The sequence below is a fragment of the Crinia signifera genome, chromosome 5, assembly GCF_055691185.1.
Source record: "Crinia signifera chromosome 5, ASM5569118v1, whole genome shotgun sequence".
NCBI lineage: Eukaryota > Metazoa > Chordata > Amphibia > Anura > Myobatrachidae > Crinia > Crinia signifera.
This window is the reverse complement of record NC_139221.1, coordinates 7,256,894-7,281,402: the sequence shown is the minus strand read 5'-3', so window position 1 is coordinate 7,281,402 and position 24,509 is coordinate 7,256,894. Positions and strand designations below refer to the sequence as shown.

The 24,509-nt window shown below is 50.0% G+C and overlaps 1 protein-coding gene across 2 annotated transcripts in view; it reads left to right on the top strand.

Moving 5' to 3' along the window:
• Positions 1-22,530, top strand: part of LOC146079902 (KAT8 regulatory NSL complex subunit 1-like) — a 39,640-nt gene extending 17,110 nt beyond the window's left edge. Inside the window, exons 4-14 of one of the 2 annotated variants that reach the window (XM_083186593.1) lie at positions 5,934-6,052; positions 13,683-13,887; positions 16,615-16,780; positions 16,910-17,068; positions 17,344-17,463; positions 18,348-18,511; positions 19,040-19,158; positions 19,301-19,355; positions 20,025-20,137; positions 21,006-21,246; positions 21,411-22,530. In XM_083186593.1, coding sequence (XP_083042719.1) covers positions 5,934-6,052; positions 13,683-13,887; positions 16,615-16,780; positions 16,910-17,068; positions 17,344-17,463; positions 18,348-18,511; positions 19,040-19,158; positions 19,301-19,355; positions 20,025-20,137; positions 21,006-21,246; positions 21,411-21,719 — 1,770 coding nt within the window. In that variant the 3' untranslated portion in view covers positions 21,720-22,530. Of the gene's footprint in view, positions 1-5,933; positions 6,053-13,682; positions 13,888-16,614; positions 16,781-16,909; positions 17,069-17,340; positions 17,464-18,347; positions 18,512-19,039; positions 19,159-19,300; positions 19,356-20,024; positions 20,138-21,005; positions 21,247-21,410 lie in introns of both variants that reach the window. The other variant, XM_083186592.1, reaches the window with a different exon arrangement.
• Positions 22,531-24,509: the final 1,979 nt, after the last annotated feature.

Genomic DNA, 24,509 nt, shown 5'->3' with positions numbered 1-24,509 from the left:
GGGCAGTGTGTAGCGGGTATGATTATTTATGCATCTAAAGAGTTTCTGGTGTCTCCGTTGCCAGCGCTGAAGTGTGTAATAGCGATGCCTACATTAACTTTGTTGATATGCATAAATAAGCATACCTTCCTGTGTCACTGTCCCGGACGGTCGTCCTAACGGCAGTGCCCACCGCCACTGTCCAGAGAATCCTGATGCAAATGTTTTGAAACATTTTTAACTGTAGAATTAAACATTGAGATGTTATTTTATTGTACAAACTGTCCTAGTTCTGAATGGTCCACACATGAATTCCATGGGCCAGATGCTAATAGAGCTGGTTATCTGGGCAAGATACCCAATGATCACACACCTGATGACATTTTATCATGGTACGGGTCCAGATAATGGGTCCTCCTGTATCACCAAAACATTGTCTGCTTTGTGATGTAGCCAGAGACTGTCCTGTCATTGTCACACAAGTCTGCTACCACCAATAAACTCCATTCACTGTGGGATAAGTGACAGTTAAGGGCCCCATACATCAGCAATTAATTGTGACCATTTTCAGATATGGAGATGATTGCCACAATTAATTTTAGATGTGTGGGCTCCCCCTTTTGGCAATCCCAATCAAAATCGCCAATCGATTGCTTAATCAGGTTTTTAAACATGTTTAATAATCTGGTATTATCTGCAGATCTTTTTTATATGTGTGGGCATTCCCAATTCGTCTTCTCCATCTATTTACATTATGATAAACAGCTGAAATGACAATCGATTGGGCAATTTCCAGATATGAAGATGCAATCTTTAGATGAAAAATCTGCCGATCACTGAAATAAATCTGTAATGTGTGGGCAAAGTCAGATTGTAGAATCCCTGTATCTGGAAATCCATGAATTGTGATTGCTGATGTATGGGGCCCATTACTGTACTGCCCGTGAGTCACACCTGCAAAGGAATTCATGAGAACAGCTGAATGACCTTCTCTCGCGGACAGTGGGGGGCCTAGTGCGCTGAGACATGGATCGGCAGTTGGGATTCTGACAGTCGGTACACCGACATTGGAATACCGTCTGAAAACAGCTACTCTCCCTCGTGACTGTCCACCACCGCCATAGAGGGAGAATAGAACTTGTGGTGAGCCAGCAACGTGGCTCCATTGCGCTCGCACCCCTGATTCCGATGTCTGTATGACTGGCGGCCCGGCATACCACACCCCGTGGATGGCCATTGATGGTTAACCATCTGCTTTGCCACAGATGGCAGAAATTAACCATAAGATAACTATTCTTGATGTCTTGGTTTATTCTTTTTTGAAATGTAAATGCCTTTCTTTAAAATAATAATATTACTCTATTGAACAGATGGCAGAAATCTGTTGGCACTCTGCCATCTACGGTATAGCTTAGGGCAGCGGTTCCCATCCTCAGTCCTTATGTACCCCCAACAGTGCATATTTTCCAGGTCTCCTCACAGAATAATTAGCTCCACCTGTTGATCCTTTCAAATGTGTCCGTGAATGGATACAGCTGTGCATCTGCTGGTGACCTGGGAAATGTGATTGGTTTGGGTCCTGAGGATTGGCTGGGAACCACTGCAATGGTTTATATAGTGGAATGCAGAATAGCCACAAACCTGCAACTATGCACTGTCTCCTCCATTGCCTGGCACGCTGCAGAGAGTACACGCCATCAAAGGCAATCCCCGCTTGAAACTGTAACGTATGGGGACACGACTGTGCTGTGTAGAGCAGGGGTGGCCAACCGGTCAGAGCCAATGCATATTTTTGGGGATATGTGGCATGGCCTTTTGTCCACTAGGCCATGTTCCTGGTTTAAAATAAAATAAACATTCGCTCGAACACCAGAGTAACCTTGTGTCATTCCGGCCTCCCCCTGCCACTACAGCACCAGTCCAGCCTCATGTATCATTCTGGCAGAGGCTGTCTGTGTTGGGAGCCGCAGGTCGGCCACCAATGGTGTAAAGAAATTTAGTGTCTGCATTGTAACTTAGACCTAATTCTATATGTAATATGTCATTGAACAGGAACCAGTCAGCTGTGAGCAAGCGGTAATGTGGTGGTGGTTCCACGTTCATCTGTAATGTACCGATGCTTGTCTTTCCCTTTGGGCTGTTCCTACCAAAACCACTAATGAACAAATAAGATTACATTTGGGGCTGTAGCTGAAGGGCTTTACCTCCTGTCCCAAGCTGGACCTCTTAAGGTCCATACACACTGGGCGACTATGCCCAGCGTTTATAGACAGCGATGATAGCGTTCATTGATGCGGGGAAAGCCACTCAGTACATACATACTGAGCGGCTTTCCCCCTGCCCAGCACCGATGGAGGGGGGGGGAGGGGACTGGACGGCATTGCATAGCGGAGCACTATGCAAAGCCGTCCTGAAAGCTGCTCATCTGCTGGTATAACCAGCAGATGAAGCTTTCCCGGCGATGTTGCGGGAGTGCACAGCAGCGCTCACTGCTGTTTTGAGCTGCTTTCAGCTCATTCGCCCAGTGTGTATGGGCCTTTAGTCACTGCACTCCCCAACCAGGTATTGTAGACATAATTATAGGGGGCTGGGGTCTCCAGCACTTTCTGTATGACTCTAGGGGGGGGGGGATGTAGTTGCAGGTTAGACTTAATAAAACCACTAGAGGCGTTTACAGTAGTACAAGCCATTATAACAATCTGAGTCTCCAGGTGAAGGTAACAGACTCGTGTAATGATTTTGCTAATCCTAATCGCCCGTCTGATTCCTGTAAGTCTGTCATGTGGTATGAAGCAGAGCTGCCTGTGTAAGGTCCATATTCCCTGGCAGAAGTCACTGACTCCCCCGCACACTCCCCATGCAGAACTCCTGTAAGTCTGTCATGTGGTATGAAGCAGAGCTGCCTGTGTAAGGTCCATATTCCCTGGCAGAAGTCACTGACTCCCCATGCAGAACTCCTGTAAGTCTGTCATGTGGTATGAAGCAGAGCTGCCTGTGTAAGGTCCATATTCCCTGGCAGAAGTCACCGACTCCCCCGCACACTCCCCATGCAGAACTCCTGTAAGTCTGTCATGTGGTATGAAGCAGAGCTGCCTGTGTAAGGTCCATATTCCCTGGCAGAAGTCACCGACTCCCATGCACACTCCCCATGCAGAACTCCTGTAAGTCTGTCATGTGGTATGAAGCAGAGCTGCCTGTGTAAGGTCCATATTCCCTGGCAGAAGTCACCGACTCCCCTGCACACTCCCCATGCAGAACTCCTGTAAGTCTGTCATGTGGTATGAAGCACAGCTGCCTGTGTAAGGTCCATATTCCCTGGCAGAAGTCACTGACTCCCCCGCACACTCCTGTAAGTCTGTCATGTGGTATGAAGCAGAGGTGCCTGTGTAAGGTCCATATTCCCTGGCAGAAGTCACTGACTCCCCTGCACACTCCCCATGCAGAACTCCTGTAAGTCTGTCATGTGGTATGAAGCAGAGCTGCCTGTGTAAGGTCCATATTACCTGGCAGAAGTCACCGACTCCCCATGCAGAACTCCTGTAAGTCTGTCATGTGGTATGAAGCAGAACTGCCTGTGTAAGGTCTATATTCCCTGGCAGAAGTCACCGACTCCCCATGCAGAACTCCTGTAAGTCTGTCATGTGGTATGAAGCAGAGCTGTCTGTGTAAGGTCCATATTCTCTGGCAGAAGTCACCGACTCCCCCGCACACTCCCCATGCAGAACTCCTGTAAAAGTCTGTAATGTGGTATGAAGCAGAGCTGCCTGTGGAAGGTCCATATTCCCTGGCAGAAGTCACTGACTCCCCCGCACACTCCCCATGCAGAACTCCTGTAGCTCTGCTATATTAGGTCTTCCTGTGTCCCTCCCAGACACTGCCCTGATTGGCTGCAGTAAGAGCCATTGTGATGCTTTGGTCTACCATTCCTAGAAGAGCTCTTCCTGTGTATTCCATCACTGTGTTCCTCTTCTGTGTCCGAGCACTAGGTTGTGTAATAAAGGGCTTGTTGGCTGCGTATTTGTACTTGGGGCCTGATTCTGGTGTGCTCGGTCCCTGGCGTATTTGCACACTGTGCATGCACAGCTGCTGTGCAGATGGGGTGGGATGCAGATGGGGTGGGGGTGCTTGCATGGGGATGGCCAGTGTTTCCTGGGGGTACCCAGGAAAATGCTGGGCCATGCGAATGTGGGCGGCTGAGGTCACAGTACATCGGAGCCGGATGCCGCTAAGATAGGTTTAAGACAAACTTATGTTACAAACAGGGGAAAAAAATCATTTAATTGAATGATTTCGCCCCCGTACGCTCCCTCTGAATGGATATTTATGCAAAACATTCTGAATATGGAGGGGATGGCTGCGGTGGGTGGGGAGCGGTCGGTGACTCGCTATGCTGTGACTTTATATTTTTGCTGCTTAGCGAGTCCACCAGAATCAGGCCCCGAGTGCAGGCGGTCAGAGGTTTGAAGTGTACGTCCTAATGGTGACAGATTATCGGTTTCATGGCGTTGGGCGGCTGCTGGCAATACTGTGCCAATGCTAATCAGCCTCGGTGATATGCCATCTGCTGACATTTTGTACCACTCTCTGGTCTATGTAGGGAACACCGGACACCACTACTTTGGGAATTGTTCTGCACAGTGACATCTGTGTTCCGCTTTCCAGTGGTTCTGATCTTGCCCTGAATTGAGCTGTACCCTCAGCATTCATGGAAGAAATACCCTAAAACCCCTCCAGCTCCCACTTGTCAGACTTCAGGCTGCACCCTCCTGAGCAGGCCGCTGCGTTGGGTAAAGCTTTGGGGCTGGTAGCAGGTGTGGTTTAGCTGTGGGCACAGCTGCCTGGGGCGGCTAATCCTGCACATGTTCGCACAACGTGGGGGCCTGGAAGCTACATTTCCTGCAGCTAAATGGCATTGCTCCATAGGCCACTATTGCTAAGATGAGATCTGACCATCATAGATTGCACTTCTAATGCCGTTTCCGATGCGCCAGTGCTGTGTGACCGCAACGTACAGACTCCCGTTACCCCCACAGTCACTGTCCATTCCCTGGTATAATGTTAATGGCCCTCTAGTGTTCACTCTAGGATTTTTTTAGGGAGGGGTTTTTCTTTTTTAAATTGGGAGGGCACATTTTATATTAGAAATCTACATTAGGAACAAAAAAAAAAATCCATATGGAAAAAAATTGCACTAGGATTACGCCCATTAAACATTGTCATTCTCTGCTATACCCATTACATATTCTGTCATAATGACAATTACACATTATGGCACACGCTGTAATGCCTGTTACACATTACACCACGCACCATAATGCCCATTACACATGATGGCACACACCAAAAGTTCTCAGCGGCATTTCAGCGCTGTGGGGGACAGTGTACGGGCGCATAGTGCCACACACAAAAAGGGCACCCTGCAAATGAAGCTTAGAGGGAACTCCACTTCAGGGGGCACAACCTGTATATTGACAGTAGCCATGTTGGCTGGATTGGCCTACATCAAAGATCCTTTGGTTTGCAGGCTCTTATGTGTTACCATTTATTATTGAGGATAGATTTGTTTTGTAAAGGGGGCGCTGGCGTTCAGGCTGTATCTGCGGCGCTGGCGTTCAGGCTGTATCTGTGGCGCTGGCTGTATCTGCGGCGCTGGCTGTATCTGCGGCGCTGGCATTCAGGCTGTATCTGCGGCGCTGGCATTCAGGCTGTATCTGCGGCGCTGGCGTTCAGGCTGTATCTGCGGCGCTGGCGCTCAGGCTGTATCTGCGGCGTTCAGGCTGTGTCTGCGGCGCTGGCGTTCAGGCTGTGTCTGCGGCGCTGGCGTACAGGCTGTGTCTGCGGCGCTGGCGTGAAGCGCGAGGACGGTGCCGCCGTGGGCTTACTGGGTTGTAGAGTAACTGCATTTACATCACATTTCATGTTGCATTATGAAATCTTTACCTCCTCTCTTATAGTGTTCCCGCCTTACACAGTCTGTTGAAAATGTCGCGTGTCAAAATCCACTCACTACACCAGTATGTGCATACCCCGGATCCCAAAAACCATCTCGGCAAGTCAACGGATTCTTAAATTGGTTAGTGCCTTCAGGTTCTTACTTACCCATGACAGTTTCTGGGCACATCTTGTGTTTACGGGTAACCTGGGATAAGCTGCCTTAATGGTGCGCTCACGCCCCCTGCACCACCTAGCCAAGGTCGGCCATCCATTATTGATGTAATAGAATGTTATACCCTCCCCACCAAACCTCAGATGGTCTGTTATGTCTCTGTACTGCCCTGTTGTCCACTGCATGCTGCCATATGTCTGTCTGTCTCTCATTACACAATAGTCAGTATAAATAAGTGTTTGGTTGGCCCAGTGTGTATCCTTTTTCTCCCCTTTAGTTGGCCCAGTGTGTATCCTTTTTTCTACCCCTGGTATTATGGTAATAAATGTTATGAGATGGGATTATCGGAGTGGAGAGTTTCTTGCACAGTAACAGGAAAGCATGTGTTGCCTGTGTAACATAGTATGGGCCAGACCTTGTAGGTTATACATATATTCCATGTTACCTGCCTCATTGAAGAGATGACACAGCGGCTTCAGGGAGAGTGTGATGATTGGCTGCAAATGCTGCTGATCCTCATGGTATCCCATCTCTGGCACTTAGCTGCTCGATTACATTGTAGAAGGTGATGGGTCTACAGAGAGAGTACTGGAAACTGGACAGAGGCAGGTGGTTCCTATAGAGCTTGTGTCATCAGGGACTAGACAGTACAGTGGCCATTGGGGCTGGTACTAGAGTCACACAGATAAGCTGCTCTGTGCATCCCTGCAGCTTCTCAGCCTAGACTGGTTCTACCTCTAAGGTGCTTTCCATGTGGGACCAATCCGCAGCATAGAATGGCTGATCTACATCTACCCTCTGTGACGGCATTGCAGCGTGCTTCTGTTCTCCCAGCAATAGAGCATCCATGAGTGTAACCTGTGGGAGCAGCCGGGTGACTGTCTGTACAATGAGACACTCGGACCCCATGAAATGTAACCGGGTGACGCTGGACAGAAGCGGTCTATTTCTCCTCTCACCTGGTGAATCAGGATTTCCCTACACCGCATAATAACAGGGCCCATTCTTTGTATTCGCAAGTGGAGGATCCAGTCCGCTGGGGCCGGGGTGTAGTACCCACTGCACCATTATTGTATGTGATGCCTCAGTTTCTGCTCAGTTACTGCTGCATTGGCAGCTTCTCTTACAGTCATCAGTCATCCATAAAAGGAATGCATTACATACAGTAGTACTTTGTGCAGAACGTTCCCCTGTGCTCAGCCTGTCCAGGGGGCAGCATAAACTACTGGCGCATATAGTATACTGTATGTGTGCAGCACATACACCACAGGGCGCCCTTACGTAATGACTGAATGCACAGCACGTGTATGTGCTGACTGTCCAATACAACTAGAACACGTGAGCAGTGGGATGCCCAACCTAAGACAGACCATGCCTGTGAGTCACGGTGCCCACTTGGCTAAATCTGCTTCTGTCGGGGTAATAGCTGCCTCCAATATAACTGAGGTCAAAGATCAAGGTTGGAGGCTGAGACGCCTGTCAGATCATTAGCACCATGAGACTAGTGTGCATGAACCGTCCCTCCCCTTTTTTCCAGTCTCTTGGCTTCCAGAGGTTCCGTTACCTAACCATGGTCCCTAAATGGCAGCGTGCATTGGAGGTTTATTCCTTTGGGCTTTATTACGTGTCGTCTGAGGAAGGTGCGTCTTAATCCCTTTCCATCTCTCTGGGGCTCAGTTTAGTATGTAGTGGAACTTCTAAATCCGGGGTATAACCTGCAAAGCCATTTCTAAAGCCTTCCTTAAATTGTCATTGGGGGGTATAAATGTATATAATGGGAATAGCTGCATCTATGCATATTTTCTATGCATCAGACTGTATAAAGGTACCACTGTATCACCGTACCATTTTATTAGGAGGATTGATCCTACTGACTACATGTAATGGAAGTGCTGTTTAGTGGAGCCCCTGACTACTGATGACCTTGCAGATTCCCCTCCTTAGGAACTCTCCGCCTTTCCTGTATTGTCCCACTATGATGCAGCCTAGACAATGGAGACACATGATTGGTTCAGGTGTTAGTGCATGGGGGTGTGCCTAGAAATGATGTGTTGTAATTGGCACACAGTGCTTCACCAGGAGCCTATATAAAATGGTTAATAGTGGAAACTGAACATACCGCTGGTCTTACTCGTCATGTACTTATGCAGAGCACGGGTTTAGCTGGTAACAAAAAATAAATAAATGAAATGGGAAATGGCCAAATACTTTCCCTGGGACTTGGGTGAATGCAACTCGACACTTGCACCCATACCGTCGCCACCTGATACCACTAGCTGCTGTGGATATGTAGATACACTGGCTGCTGATCAGGCCCTGCATCGATTGCTGGTTGGGCGAAGCTTGAAAACACTGGGCTCACCCCAGGACAGCCAGAAAACAGGGCTATGTTTTTATTTTATTTTTGGGATGAACTTGTAAAAAGTCTTTACAAAAAGACTGTCAATTGCTAAAGGTGTTAAGGGCTATTTATAGCCTATTGGTTACACAACTGCACTGTGAGGATATCTCTCTAACTCGGGTCACAGTCCTTCTTTATACACATTACAGTAGCATGGTGAAATCCTGCCCCATGTGACTGACTTGTATAACTTTTCAAAAGAAGGCGACCCAGTTTCCTTATTCCCTACAAATAAATGCACAGGAAATCATGGATTCCAAACCAATTAACACTTTATGTAGAGATACACAAGTCCCCTGGTACTAACCCCATTCCTACAGGTACTGCAGACACCAAGCACGTTACCTGCTGTGCACTTGCCACTATCACAAAGGCCTTGACAGACCTGCTGCTAAGAAATGACCATTGGCATCAAATCTCCACAGAAGGTAGATTCCTTCCCTGTACAGTCCTAGTATCCTACAGAGGTCAGCCTTATACCTGGGACTAAGTGCTCCTGGCTGCAGTCCTGCTCCTTACCTATACTGTGTCCCAGCATCATACAGGGGCCAGCCTTACACCGCAGCCTGGGACTAAGTGCTCCTGGCTGCAGTCCTGCTCCTTACCTATACTGTGTCCCAGCATCATACAGGGGCCAGCCTTACACGACAGCCTGGGACTAAGTGCTCCTGGCTGCAGTCCTACTCCTTACCTATACAGTATCCCAGCATCATACAGAGGCCAGCCTTACACCGCAGCCTGGGACTAAGTGCTCCTGGCTGCAGTCCTGCTCCTTACCTATACAGTGTCCCAGCATCATACAGGGGCCAGCCTTACACCGCAGCCTGGGACTAAGTGCTCCCTCGGCTGCAGTCCTGCTCCTTACCTATACCGTGTCCCAGCATCATACAGAGGCCAGCCTTACACCGCAGCCTGGGACTAAGTGCTCCCCCAACTGCAGTCCTGCTCCTTACCTATACAGTGTCCCAGCATCATACAGAGGCCAGCCTTACACCGCAGCCTGGGACTAAGTGCTCCTGGCTGCAGTCCTGCTCCTTACCTATACAGTGTCCCAGCATCATACAGAGTCTAGCCTTACACCGCAGCCTGGGACTAAGTGCTCCCCCGGCTGCAGTCCTGCTCCTTACCTATACTGTGTCCCAGCATCATGCAGAGGCCAGCCTTACACCGCAGCATGGGACTAAGTGCTCCCCCGGCTGCAGTCCTGCTCCTTACCTATACCATGTCCCAGCATCATACAGAGGCCAGCCTTACACCACAGCCTGGGACTAAGTGCTCCCCCGGCTGCAGTCCTGCTCATTCCCTATGACGTGTCCCAGCATCATACAGAGGCCAGCCTTACACCGCAGCCTGGGACTAAGTGCTCCTGGCTGCAGTCCTGCTCCTTACCTATACCGTGTCCCAGCATCATACAGAGGCCAGCCTTACACCGCAGCCTGGGACTAAGTGCTCCCCCAACTGCAGTCCTGCTCCTTACCTATACTGTGTCCCAGCATCATACAGAGGCCAGCCTTACACCGCAGCCTGGGACTAAGTGCTCCTGGCTGCAGTCCTGCTCCTTACCTATACAGTGTCCCAGCATCTTACAGAGGCCAGCCTTACACTGCAGCCTGGGACTAAGTGCTCCCCCAACTGCAGTCCTGCTCCTTACCTATACTGTGTCCCAGCATCATACAGAGGCCAGCCTTACACCGCAGCCTGGGACTAAGTGCTCCTGGCTGCAGTCCTGCTCCTTACCTATACAGTGTCCCAGCATCATACAGAGGCCAGCCTTACACCGCAGCATGGGACTAAGTGCTCCCCCGGCTGCAGTCCTGCTCCTTACCTATACCGTGTCCCAGCATCATACAGAGGCCAGCCTTACACCGCAGCCTGGGACTAAGTGCTCCCCCGGCTGCAGTCCTGCTCCTTACCTATGCCATGTCCCAGCATCATACAGAGGCCAGCCTTACACCGCAGCCTGGGACTAAGTGCTCACCCGGCTGCAGTCCTGCTCCTTACCTATACAGTGTCCCAGCATCATACAGAGGCCAGCCTTACACCACAGCCTGGGACTAAGTGCTCCCCCGGCTGCAGTCCTGCTCCTTACCTATGCAGTGTCCCAGCATCATACAGAGACCAGCCTTACACCGCAGCCTGGGACTAAGTGATTCCCCCCGGCTGCAGTCCTGCTCCTTACCTATACCGTGTCCCAGCATCGTACAGAGGCCAGCCTTACACCGCAGCCTGGGACTAATTGCTCACCCGGCTGCAGTCCTGCTCCTTACCTATACAGTATACCAGCATCATACAGAGGCCAGCCTTACACCGCAGCCTGGGACTTACTGCTCCCCCACCTGCAGTCCTGCTCCTTACCTATGCCGTGTCCCAGCATCATACAGAGGCCAGCCTTACACCGCAGCCTGGGACTAAGTGCTCCCCCGGCTGCAGTCCTGCTCCTTACCTATACAGTGTACCAGCATCATACAGAGGCCAGCCTTACACCGCAGCCTGGGACTTACTGCTCCCCCACCTGCAGTCCTGCTCCTTACCTATGCCGTGTCCCAGCATCATACAGAGGCCAGCCTTACACCGCAGCCTGGGACTAAGTGCTCCCCCGGCTGCAGTCCTGCTCCTTACCTATACAGTGTCCCAGCATCATACAGAGGCCAGCCTTACACCGCAGCCTGGGACTAAGTGCTCCCCCGGCTGCAGTCCTGCTCCTTACCTATGCCATGTCCCAGCATCATACAGAGGCCAGCCTTACACCGCAGCCTGGGACTAAGTGCTCACCCGGCTGCAGTCCTGCTCCTTACCTATACAGTGTCCCAGCATCATACAGAGGCCAGCCTTACACCACAGCCTGGGACTAAGTGCTCCCCCGGCTGCAGTCCTGCTCCTTACCTATGCAGTGTCCCAGCATCATACAGAGACCAGCCTTACACCGCAGCCTGGGACTAAGTGATTCCCCCCGGCTGCAGTCCTGCTCCTTACCTATACCGTGTCCCAGCATCGTACAGAGGCCAGCCTTACACCGCAGCCTGGGACTAAGTGCTCCCCCGGCTGCAGTCCTGCTCCTTACCTATACCGAGTCCCAGCATCATACAGAGGCCAGCCTTACACCGCAGCCTGGGACTAAGTGATCCCCCCGGCTGCAGTCCTGCTCATTCCCTATGACGTGTCCCAGCATCGTACAGAGGCCAGCCTTATACCGCAGCCTGGGACTAAGTGCTCCCCCGGCTGCAGTCCTGCTCCTTACCTATACCGTGTCCCAGCATCATACAGAGACCAGCCTTACACCGCAGCCTGGGACTAAGTGATTCCCCCCGGCTGCAGTCCTGCTCCTTACCTATACCGTGTCCCAGCATCGTACAGAGGCCAGCCTTACACCGCAGCCTGGGACTAAGTGCTCCCCCGGCTGCAGTCCTGCTCCTTACCTATACCGAGTCCCAGCATCATACAGAGGCCAGCCTTACACCGCAGCCTGGGACTAAGTGATCCCCCCGGCTGCAGTCCTGCTCATTCCCTATGACGTGTCCCAGCATCGTACAGAGGCCAGCCTTATACCGCAGCCTGGGACTAAGTGCTCCCCCGGCTGCAGTCCTGCTCCTTACCTATACCGTGTCCCAGCATCATACAGAGGCCAGCCTTACACCGCAGCCTGGGACTAAGTGCTCCCCCAGCTGCAGTCCTGCTCCTTACCTATACAGTGTCCCAGCATCATACAGAGGCCAGCCTTTCACCGCAGCCTGGGACTAAGTGCTCCCCTGGCTGCAGTCCTGCTCCTTACCTATACAGTGTCCCAGTATCATACAGAGGCCATCCTTACACCACAGCCTGGGACTAAGTGCTCCCCCGGATGCAGTCCTGCTCCTTACCTATACCGTGTCCCAGTATCATACAGAGGCCAGCCTTACACCGCAGCCTGGGACTAAGTGCTCCTGGCTGCAGTCCTGCTCCTTACCTATACCATGTCCCGGCATCATACAGAGGCCAGCCTTACACCGCAGCTGCACCACAGAGTCTCCATACACACTGGGTGACTTTGAGCTGAAAGTCATTCAAAACCGCATATTTCAGGGGCTTTCAGCTCAAAGTTGCCCAGTGTGTATGCCTCGGCAATGAGCGCTGCTGCGCGCTCCCGCACCATTGCTGGGAAAGCCGTTCATCTGCTGGTAATAACCAGCAGATGAGCGGCTTTGAGGATGGCTTTGCATCGCGTTGCGTTTTTTTTTAAGGCAGTCATTTTCAACCTTTTTTTTTTTTTTAACTTGCGACCCACCGAACAAGTTTTTAAAGTGACCAACACACACCACCACACACCACAGGGAAAAACACTTTGGTCTCCACAGGAAGAAACAAAACATTGCAGTGGTCTCAAATGTTAGTTTCAAGACTTTGTACAGCAGAGATACAGACCTAGACTATAGTAAGATAAGTAAGCACTGTGACAGCCTGATGGTATCCGTACGTTGGCAACGTGGGAGATGGGTAACTGAAGTATAACGCAGCGTCTGGATAGAGCTGGTCTGTCGGAGGTTCTATACCGGCCAGACTGCAGGAATCAGGCTTCACATCGGCATGGCAGTAGCACTGAGGATTGAGGGACAAGTGTCTGTCTCTCCATGTGTACTTCTAATCAGTATCTGGCTGCTGGGACCCTGCTCCTGGCAATGCAGCCAGTACCTGCTTGGCAGGCTTCAGCATGTGTACTCCCAGTTCAGGGTTACCTGATATGCTTTATGTGCACAGCAAATGGAACATGGCGCTGGTGCTGCTGCCGTTTATAATGGGAATCCCCTTTTGTTATGGGATCTTGTACCTGGGAGACTGACCTGGTTTGGGGCGGCCTGTACCCTCCAGCAGTCTGTACCTTCTGCCATGTCCGTAATCTTGGCAGCATTCTAGGTAACACTGAGGCCGCTGGGGTAGTCTGCTGTGAAGTTATGGGCAGGATAATGTCGTAGCTGCCTTGTTTCTGGGGTTGGACATTGCTAGCTGTTGGGGTTAGGGGGAACTCTGAAGCAGGTGAAATAGATAAATGTTCAGACCACAGCTGGAATCTGACCTTTATAGGGTGAGTTACTTGGTAGAGTTCTGGCAGCTGCTGTGCTGTCAGCCTGGTTCAGCTCCCTGCCATGGCAGCGTTACTGGGAGCGTGTAGTAACATACAGCATTATCAGGCCGCACTGTATTCATCTGTCGCTCTTCTTGCAGTGTACGTTCCAGTCTCCCTTGTAATGGTTCCAGCAATGATGTGGATTCTGAGGATCTTCTGGTCAAAAAATCACGTGTGGATGCTCTGTCTACGCTACCAGCTGTCATGGACTCCACCTGCATGGCAGCCAGAATACGTCCCCTACGCGGGCACAAGAAACGCCGCCTGGTCAGGTCCAGCGATGTATCATCTCTCAGTAGGAAGGTAATGCTCCATGCTTGCTTCTAACCCACCAATAGGAACAGCAGATGACATGGGAAACTTTGGAAGTGTAGATAGGAATCCTAAAGGTGCTGGTTCTGTAAGTGGCCTGACGCTAAAGGGGCGGGGGTGGGGCACATAGGGGGTGGAGGTGTTTCTGGGTGGGGCACATAGGGGGTGGAGGTGTATCTGGGTGGGGCGCTTAAGGGGGGCAGGGTTGCTGGGTGGAGCGCTTAAGGGGTGTGCGGGGTAGTAGCTGGGCAGGGTGCTGTATAGCTGGGTAGTGCTTTGTACCACATTGTAAAATCCAGAGTGAAAATCGGTCAGCAAGTGAACACCTCCCAACACGGAGACGCAGGTTTATGTCAGATTATAATACGACCCTCCCGCCAACCGGTAGCTGACAATTAAATCTTGTATATTCCATTATGTCTGTCTTTAGTTATTGTAACATAGACCCGACTGCAGATAACCGCCTGACCCATCTAGTCTGCACACTAGAGATAGGCGGAAGCCAATTAACCTGCCAGTATATTATTGGACTGTCGCAAGAAACCGGATCACCCAGAGGAAAGCCATGCAAGCATGTGGGGAATCTGCAAAGCCCACACAGTTGGGCCCATAGTCAGCTTTTGCCTGTTATGTAGTTGTGGGTCTCTGGCCAAGCCTACACTGCTATAGTGTGTGTGTGTGTGTGTGTGTGTGTGTGTGTGTGTAAGCGGATGTGTTATGTAGTGTTGTGGATTGTTGGATCAATGTGACTTGGTTGACATCATCAAAAGGATGACATGAGCCTTAACTGTTTTGATGTCTGTGTCGCCATGGACCCCTTATTAGTGTAACGTGTGCCCTTTCGCTTTGTGCGCGGTGCCTCGCTCCACTTTACCGTTCCCACTTGTAGTCCACGTGAATTGTCTGCTAAAAGTGTCACAAAGCTGTGTCGACCATTGGAATGTCGAGCCTTTTGCTTTTGTCGACTTTGACTTAGTGCAGGTGCAAGCAACCTCTGGACCTCCAGCTGTTGTGAAACTACAAGTCCCAGCATAACTACAAGTTAGCACTCCTGAATAGCAAAACTGTGTCAAGGCATGCTGGGACTTGTAGTTTCACAACAGTTTGAGAGCCACAGGTTGCCTGCGCCTTACCATGTGCATGTCAACCTATTACCTGTTGACCAATAGTGGTCAACCTTTTGACTGTCAACTTAGACCCTAACCGGAACCTCTCCATAGAACATAACCCTGGGCGCCATCATTTCTCCATCTGCTCTATATGTATAAACCAGAACTTTAAGAGCATTTACAATGAGAAGAGCGGTGCAGATGTTACCAGATATTGCGCACACAAGGGCAGCAATTGAGGCTGGACTTCCGTTGCTATAACCGTTACGATTGGCTGAGAGGTGTAACACCAGATGAAATACATTCATCATCAGCTGATTGTTCGTTCTCTGGCTGATTCTGCATCCTGAAGCCGTTCTGTCCTACATGCGTTGATTGTGGACCAGTTTTTCTGACATTAGGTTTGGATACTGGTTTCCCCACAATATGTTCTGCCAGTGATCACGATTGTGGTCTCATTCATGCATTGTGTCCTATACATAATGTTACAAAGCTGCAGAATGGAGCACCGGACTGTCCCAGACAGGTAACAGGTGCTACATTCCAGGGGCGGGCCCCATTACAGAGCTGGAACTGTAATCCTGGGAGGATCGCTGACCTTAGGAAGCCTCTGTGCTGTTAGGGAGTGGAGTGAACGCTCCTGTGATCTCGCCCAGACTACTTCCCAGGCTGCAGCACAACCCTCCATCATGCCCCATAATGCCGCTATGATCAGGACCATTGTACAGTGTAACTGCAGTCATTCACCTGCTGTATGCTGAGCTTTGCAGCAAGCGGCTGTCAGTGTGATGAATACATGGCACTGTGCAGGTTCCAGCCGCTGGGAAGTCCTTTCATGTATAATCCAGATAAAGGGAAAAGCTTTTCCGACAGAACCGTGTATGAGCTCTCTGATCTGTGACCCTATAATCACTGAGTGCACTTACAGGATGAATTGGGGGCATGCAGTTACTAGCCTTCACTTCATTCTGACCCAATTGCATGAACCCGGTGGGCACCTAAAACTCCCAGTTTGCACCAAAACATGGATCTTCTAGCATTCGGCAATATGTCAGTGGTTCCCAAACTTTCCTGATCAGGGCGCCCTAGAAAATCAGCATTTGTTCAAGGCACCGCTAGTCAAAAAGTTTCTTATTGAGAAGGACAATTTACTTTATATTTTTTTTATTTAACGGTGACCCTCGGGTTCAGTTATGTGGTGGGGAACATTGCTGTGGTTCTAATAGTCCATACAGTTTGATTGTCAGCCACCAGCTCTGGTTTAACCTATTACTTTAAGTATAAATGATTTGTTTGTCGTGGACCCCCAACCTGAGGCACCCTTGGGTGTCTAGACACACTGTTTGGGAACCACTGGTCTATGTAGAAGCTTATGTTCAGTCCTTTGGTGTTCTGCAAGGGGCCCCTTTCTCCCGAGACCCCCACCTCCTATATGATATTCTCTGTGGAAGTGTGTGCCACTGCTGTAACTCCCTAAATGATTGTGTCCTTTGTACGCTCAGTGCGTCCGGCCTGTTATCCTGGGGTACTAGCACATGTGTAACTGTTCCTGGTCAGACCTCCCCTCCCTTATGTATCCTGTATTAACAAAGATTCTCCCCTCCTTTAGCCACAGAAGCCGCTGTCTACCAAGTGTGGCTGCCAGCCTCCCATTACATGTATCCTGTGCGGGTCCAAGACTTGCGCCAAGACTGCACACCCCAGCACCATGACACTGAGTGAGCGTATTGCACTGATGGATTCCAGCTACCATCCCATCCTCTCCTTCCCCTATGGTGAGAGACGCTCTGCCCTGGCTGCTAGGCATGAACTGGGAGAAGTCTATACATCTGTGTAACCTGGGCCGAGTGTAGGGCATACAATTCTCCTAAATGGTGATGACTTTCCTCCTTTCCCCCTGACAGACGCACCTCTAGACTTGCACTTTGAAGCGTTGCTGAAAGAAGACCGCCAGTTCCGAATCTCTCACCGGCTCAAGGCTATTAAGCTCTCACAGCTGAGCAGGAAACCCCTGGAACGGCTGCGGAGAGACAGCACGAGCCCGTCGTCAGACCTCACAGGCAGTAAGTGCCGCCGGATCCCGCTTTGTGGAAAGTACATCTCTGCCTGGCTGCATCTGTCTACGGATATTTCACATCCATTAAATGTCGCTTGTTTTTCTGACTCTTTATTCTGGTTACTTGCCAATAAAATCCTCTAGCTTTTATACATTACCAGGATACTGCATAGAATATGGTGCGTGGCTCTTTTCCTAACCTTTATCTGTAAGAGACGACTTGCTTGCAGCTGTGGGTGTCACCGCAAGGAGCTGAGCCATGTTTTCTTCATTGTGCAGCAGGTTGTGCTTATGGTAGGAATGACCCAGAGAGGTTAGATCTGTACCGTGCAGTGGCTTGGCAGAGAAACATTAGGCTAATACCGGACTCGCAGCTGCGGAGGATGCCTCCCAATCATTCAGGTGAGTGGTGCCCCGTCTGTGTAGCGTATATTGCTGGAGTACTAAGCATATGGCTGTATCTCGCTGGTGGTGCCCTGTCTGTGTAGCGTATATTGCTGGAGTACTAAGCATATGGCTGGATCTCGCTGGCTTTGTTCTGTGCTTTTCAGCCATGCCAGTGTCATCAGTAAACAGGTTTATTGTAAAAGAGAATTCTCACGCCCCCTCCTGGCCAGCATGGTGAGGAGGACAGACCCGGGTGGTAGAGGTCTCAGTGCTGGTCTATAATCTTGTGACAGGGCTGGTTTGGAGTCTGTCAGCTCTATACAAATCCCTTTTTACCCTATGAAACCAGTACATACCCCTCCCTCATTGGTCACCTACTGCAATGGGGCGTGGCCTGTGTTGTGCGAGTACAGCTTTCCATGTGTTAGAATTGTGGTGTTTCTAGTGACGGGTCTCGCACTGATGCTGTGTGATCTCGGGAGCATTTCTTATGCTTGTATATTATGCTTCAGGGACTTCTCTGCACAGAAGGAGGAAGGCTAGCTGTGCCGTACGGGTCACAGTGAGCTCCTCTGGTAGTAACATCATTGTGTGTCGCTGGCTTATGTATATGTGCAGTGGTTTTATATTTGTGCACGCTGGGCATGGACCTTTCCTGCTGCCTGATTTGTAGATGGGCTTGGATGGGGCAGTAAGCCTGTCCATACTTCCTGCTAGACTGCTACATGTAACACCTACATAGTGACATCATGTCCCTAATCTATAAGCAGCAGCGTAGTGTCACAGATGTGGCTCCTCTCTCTCCTGTGCTGTACACTACTATGACGAGCTTTGGGCCTTACGGTGGTGACCAGAAGTTCTGGGGTGTACATAATTCATCTGTATGTTTTTGGCCGCAGGGTTCCTTTTTCGAGAGGACAGGCAATACAAAGGCGTTCCGAACCCCAGCATGTACGTGCCCACCCCGGTCACTCCAAGACCAAGCCCTACGGTCCATCAGCTTTCTTCATTTATGGAGACCATCCCTGGTTCATCTGTCGGTCAGCAAAACAGTGCCTCTGCGGTGAGTATCCTGTGTCCCCTCCGTGGGATACATCGGCGTCGGTGCTTCTGCTCTCCGTCTGCTGATCGATCGTTGGGTCTTGTAGCTTTTAGTTACATAAGATAAGGAGGAATCTGAAAAGTACTAATGGGATTTCTAAATTGCGATCAAATGTGCTTCAAGTGGGATGTTGGCAATTACCTTGTGTATAAGGCGTTTTAGGGCAACCATCTGTCCGGTGCCACATGACTGCCCGACAATCGGGATCCCGACTACCGGTGCTCCGACAGGGAGGATCCCTACTGACCAAGACCCCCATAGGCGGAGAATAGAACCTGTAAGGGGCTTGTTTGCGCTCGCCCCCGTCGGAGCACCCATCGGTCAGGATTCCGGTGTATACTGATTGTCGGGTAATCATACCGCACCCCTCTCCTATACAGTGGTACCTGCAGAATGTGGCGAGAACCAGCTGTTCCTCCAGTTTATATGGTCTATGAATAGGGTGATCTACACGCCGCCATATTTTTTGTTTTTATTTTATTTCTTTAGGCTCTTAAGCGGAAAAGATTTGAGAACTCTTATGACATTGATAACATTGTCATTCCTATGTCTATGGCAGCGGTGGCGCGGGTGGAGAAACTACAGTACAAGGAGATCCTGACTCCAAGGTAAGCATCCATGGCCATATAAACATGGGCACCATTATTTGTCACCAGCGGTCTGGGCATGGACTTTCAGGGTTGGAACAAGTTTGTGTTGCTGTAAAAAATGCAGGCATTGATTTGTTTCTGTCCCCTGTTGTGTCCTCAGCTGGCGTGTTCTGGACTCTGTGGAGCGCGACACTACCCTGAAGGATAACCCGCAGGTGAGGGACTAGTCCGTGACCTTACGCCATATTACTGCTAGGTGCTTAGATCTGTGGTGTGCTGCTTTCCTTCCTGCTCCTCTAACTGTAACATCATGCCATAGGCAACCTGTAATGTACTGCTGTGGAACTAACCAACCCAGCTCTTCTATTAGGGCATGCTGGGATGTGTAGTTGTAACGCTGCTGGGGGGCTGCATGCTGAATATTCCTGTGTCCTGAAATCGTAATCCGGGGAGTTACCAGACTGCAGGGTGAACACGGAAATGAGTGGTGGAAGCTGCAGATTTTTACATGTAGTGACATTAAAATGAATGTGCCAATGTGTTGTGAATGAATGTGTTTTACTTTTGCTGGTTAAACTGCTTGTGCTCCATAAATAGAGCTATAGATGAATGGATGGGACTTATGGCTACTGTATAAGATACATTGGGGCAGATGTATTAAGCTTGGCGAAGAGATAAACTGGAGATAAAGTGGAAGGAGATAACGCACCAGCCAATCCGCTGTGTTTGAATTATGACCATTGCGAGTTGATTGGCTAGTGCGTTATCTCCTTCCACTTTATCTCTTCGCCAGGCTTAATACATCGCCCCATTGTTTGGACACTGGTGGGTAACTGTCATTACCAATGCTATTCTCCGTTACTCTCTTACTGGCACATTCTTAGTTGGAAGACCTGTCTGATGATGCGTATCTGGACCGTCACAATACATACGAGGAGATTGAGCGTTCCCGGTGGGATTACTGGACGTCAGCTAAGCCTCAGAGGCGAGGAAGCAGGTACATATATAACCTATAGGTCCGTATTGTAGTGTACAGAAACTGTAGGTCTAGTATGGTTGATGATGACATTCTTGATGTTCCGTTGTGTTTCTGGTAATGGTAAGTCGGCTCCTGCAGAGGATATGCGCGATAACAGGATCTAGGTCGTATCGACCCCTTTTTGTCTGTGCATGCAGTCACATTTTGCCGGTATTTTGTGACTCAGTGTGTATGAAGGCTAAAGGTCAATATTTCATAGAACAAGATGGTTATTGTTAAAGAAAACAATTCAGTGTGTATGGACTGTTGTACATTCTGTAGCTCCGGGGAGTTTAGCGATCTTTAAGTTGAATCCTTAGGGAAATCCTTAGCAATATCGTTGGCTGCATTTCAGCACTATACAATAAAAGCAGCTGAGCACAATCAATATAGATCAGTAATCGGGGAATAAAATAAGCGTCTTTTAGTGACCACTTATAAAAGATCCAGTGCATAATACCTGGTTTTCCACTGATGTGTATTCATTTATTGACAATCCGTTGGTCTTCAATATCACCACCATCAGCACACCTACTCCACCTCCCTTCCCATCTGCTATCTCTATGGGGTTGTCCCAACGCTACAGCTAAACATGTCCAAACTAGACCCATCCTCTGTCCTCCCAGGCTAGTATTGGCTTTTCCTGCCAATCACTGGAGACAACTGTGGCTTATATCGCTCTTTGCCCGTGCTCAGGGGCAGAACACCAGAGGAACTGGTGGTGGCCACCATGAGATTTCCAGAAGTCCCCTGACCTGGGATAAGGCACACACTCTATATAATTTGTGATATAATTGTAGCCTTTATCTGATGCATTTAATGAATTTACCCAAAATGTTCTCAACAGATCCTCCAACAAATCTGATGGTCGATGGACGCCACAGCCTCCTTCAAACAGCCAGGGGTCTCTACAGCCGGCCTCTCCAGATCTTGGATGCCACAGCCTTAATGATGTCCCATTGTCCCTGTCATCTGCTGCAGCCGACAACACAGAGCCTTACAGCACAGTCCAATGCCGGCAGCGGGTGCTGTCCTGGAGCGAAGATACCAGATCTTCCACCCCAGAGTTCCCTGATGAGGAGGAGCGGGTAGGTGGCTCTCCTACCCACTATACTGATTTGATCGTTGTTGGCGTTAGAGGGTTTCTTCATTGTAATTTTTTTTTTTTTCATTGTTGTAATCACATTTGGGAAGTGTTCTTTGTGTCCGAGTCTCAATATTGCTTAAAAATGGCAATTGTTTTATTTTACAGACTGTTCTACCATGGGATACCCGCTCATTTCCTCTCGCAGACCGAGACCACAGAGCTCTCCAGGACTTGCCAGTCACGCCCAGCAGAGGCCGAAACAAACCACACCAAGAAGTCTTGTGGCCCACTACAAATAAGCTTGGTGCACGAACTGAGAGCATAGACTTTGGCATGTCAACAGAAAACCTTGCCCCCACCTCCAAAGAGCCCCCCTTAACTAATACGATTTCAGTAGTTCAATTCCGTGCACACAGTGGTGAGAAAATTGCAAGCCTGGAATACTTTCCAGCCAGGCCGGTCAACAAGAGATGAAAGCTCCCCCCTTTCTTTCACAAAATGTGTGTGATCAGAGAACACAAACACATATACTTTATTCAGTATCAAGTGCTTGGCTGGCTTGCAGGCCCACGTGGGGCGGTAGGGTGCCCCATGACGTAGGGGGTCCTGGGCTCAGCAGCACGCTGAAGTGAGAGGCCTGTGGCGAGGTACAGCACAGCGCACATGCTGAACCTCATGCACTGAGCAAGGGCCGTAGGGAGGTCTTCTGTGGATGACGCCTGTTTCCTATCGGTTCCTGAGGTGTGACGGCTGTGTAGGTACAAGGAGCCGGCTCATGAAGCTGGATGAGAGGAGGAAGGTTTGCATTCTAAATGAAAAGGATAAGAGTCTGAAAGTTGGGGGGGTGGGAGGAAGAAAAATAATCAGGTTTAGACCCTTGACCGCCAGAGGAACAGCTACGCCTGGCAGTGAGGTTACAAGACCCTGTTTGGGTTTCCAGTCGCTGATTCTTTATAACTGTTCCAATTGATGTGTACTAGTTGCAGGAGGAGAATCAGGGTATCCCGGCATCCGTAGCATAGTACCTAGAACTCTGCTTGTGTTTCTCACCATGATTGGTCAGAGCTTGCTTAGAACCGTGACGTCTGTTTGTGCAAGGATCTCATGGGCTGAAGAGATGAAACGCTGCAACCGGACTGATTTCCTCACCCTCCTCCCTTTCCCCAGGAACAAATTCTGTAATTATTTAATGAATGGGAGGATGCGGATCCTGTCTGAGAATAGCCTGGTGTATATGGATATATGGAGTTAGATTGCTAAATAAATTCTAAATCATATTAGACAACTTGCTACTGGTGTTTTGATTTGTGTGATTCCCAGAGCTATGTCCGTGCCCCAACCATTCTGAGTAAGAAGCCAAATGCAGTTTGCAGCTCTGCTGTAGGGGACCGCTGGACTGTGCTGACTCAGCGGGAGGTCGTGTTGCTCACAGCTCCGCTAGATAACAAGGGTACAAGGCATTGGGATGTGGTGCCAGTAGCGGGTGTCCCCACCGCACTGCTGGTGGCCATTTTCCTGGGGATCTGTGGTTGGTAGGGAGAGGTGGGCTCTCTGTTGGCTCCTCCGTGGCCTGTGGCGCACTGAGACTTCTCGCCACAGGCTTGCTCCTCCCCTTTCCCTCCCTTCACAGACAGCGGAACTGCCAATGCTGGCAGCCATTTTTGGGGGGGAATCTGATCAGAAAGGGGGAGGTGGGCTCTACCTGTTGGCTTCTCCCCTGGCCTGTGACGTGCTCCCTTCAGAGGCTTTCCGCCACAGACTTGCTCCTCCCCTCTCCCTACCAGCACAGGTGGCAGAACTGCCACTGCTGCCTAGTACAACTCTGGATAGTTTGGGCTCCTGTCTCCAGTATACACCTCCAGCTAGAGGCCATCCTGCCAGCCTATTATACACTTTACCCCGAATGGTGCGAGTTGCCGTTTGGGTGTTTTCACGCTGAAAACGGCACCCGAATTAACCCTAACTCACACACCCTTCACAAGGCTGAATTCACTGAAATTTGCTCGCACCCATATGGAGGTGCGAGCACTTTTCAGTGAATTCAGGCCACTGTAAAGTGTGCCGGGTGTCGTGATGTTTCGCACTAGGCGAATCATCTGCACCCTTCGAGGTTAATAGGATCGACCCCATAGTGTGGTGAGACTTTGTCTCTAATACGATGCGTCTTTCCAGAGGCAAGGAAACGAAGGTGATGGGGGAGCGCCTATGGTACGCACTTGCACCGCGTGTGCTGCACGTTTGTCTCCCCAGGATCAGGTGCATGTCAGCCTGTGCCCACGCTGTTTTAACATGCAGCGGGAGGCCACAGCTTATGGTCTCCAGTCAAGCACTGGTGTAGGCTACCTCCCTTACACAGGTTATGGTGCAGCTAGTTTACTGCCTGGCGCCTACTACTGTTACTACTTTGGGGGTAGCAGCAGTTCCTACCACATCTGTTCAGGCAGATTTACTTCCTCCCATGCTGCAGCCACCTTGGGTAAGTTCTTTGTGTGCAGGGGTACAGCAGATTCTGCACGATAAATCTGCTAAGCGCTTAACATTACTGAGGGGCAAGTTCACCTCCCAATCTATATGTACATTGGATTCGGTCCATACTTGCCTACCTGACCCTCTCCATGCGGGAGAAAATATGATTGTCATCACCTGTGGTGAAACACCTTTACCCAGCTCCCCACAGGTAGTAGTAGTAGTAGGTTTATTTATAAGGCGCCGCAAAGTGTCTGCAGCGCCGTACATAGCAAACAAAAAAAAATTACAAGGTAACGTACAGGGTGTGTTGAAAGATACAGTATAAATAGGGGTATAGCTGGTAGAACTTAAATCAGCATCAGTTCAGAAGTAGGTGTCAAAATTGTCAAGGAGACTGAAGATGAAGTAGAGGAAGGGAAGAACAGGACAGGAGCACAGGTGAGGTAATGAGGTAGGGTGAGTACGTAAGGAAGGAGGGCCCTGCTCATAAGAGTTAACATACTAAAAATAGGTGGGTGGATGAACGAAATACAATAGGATAAGTAGGAACGGAGGGGAACGGAGGCAGGATAGGAGGATCAAAAGAGGTTAGGAGGAGGGATAGGCTAGTCGAAAAAAGTGGGTTTTGAGGGAGCGCTTGAAGGAGGTAAGGGAATCAGATAGCCTGATGGGTGGCGGGAGGTTGTTCCAGTGCAGGGGGGCAGCGCGAGGGAAATCTTGGACACGGGAGTGGGTGATGGCAATCATACATTACCAGGGAAGTCCAGGAACAGAGCATTTTCTTCCGCATGGAGA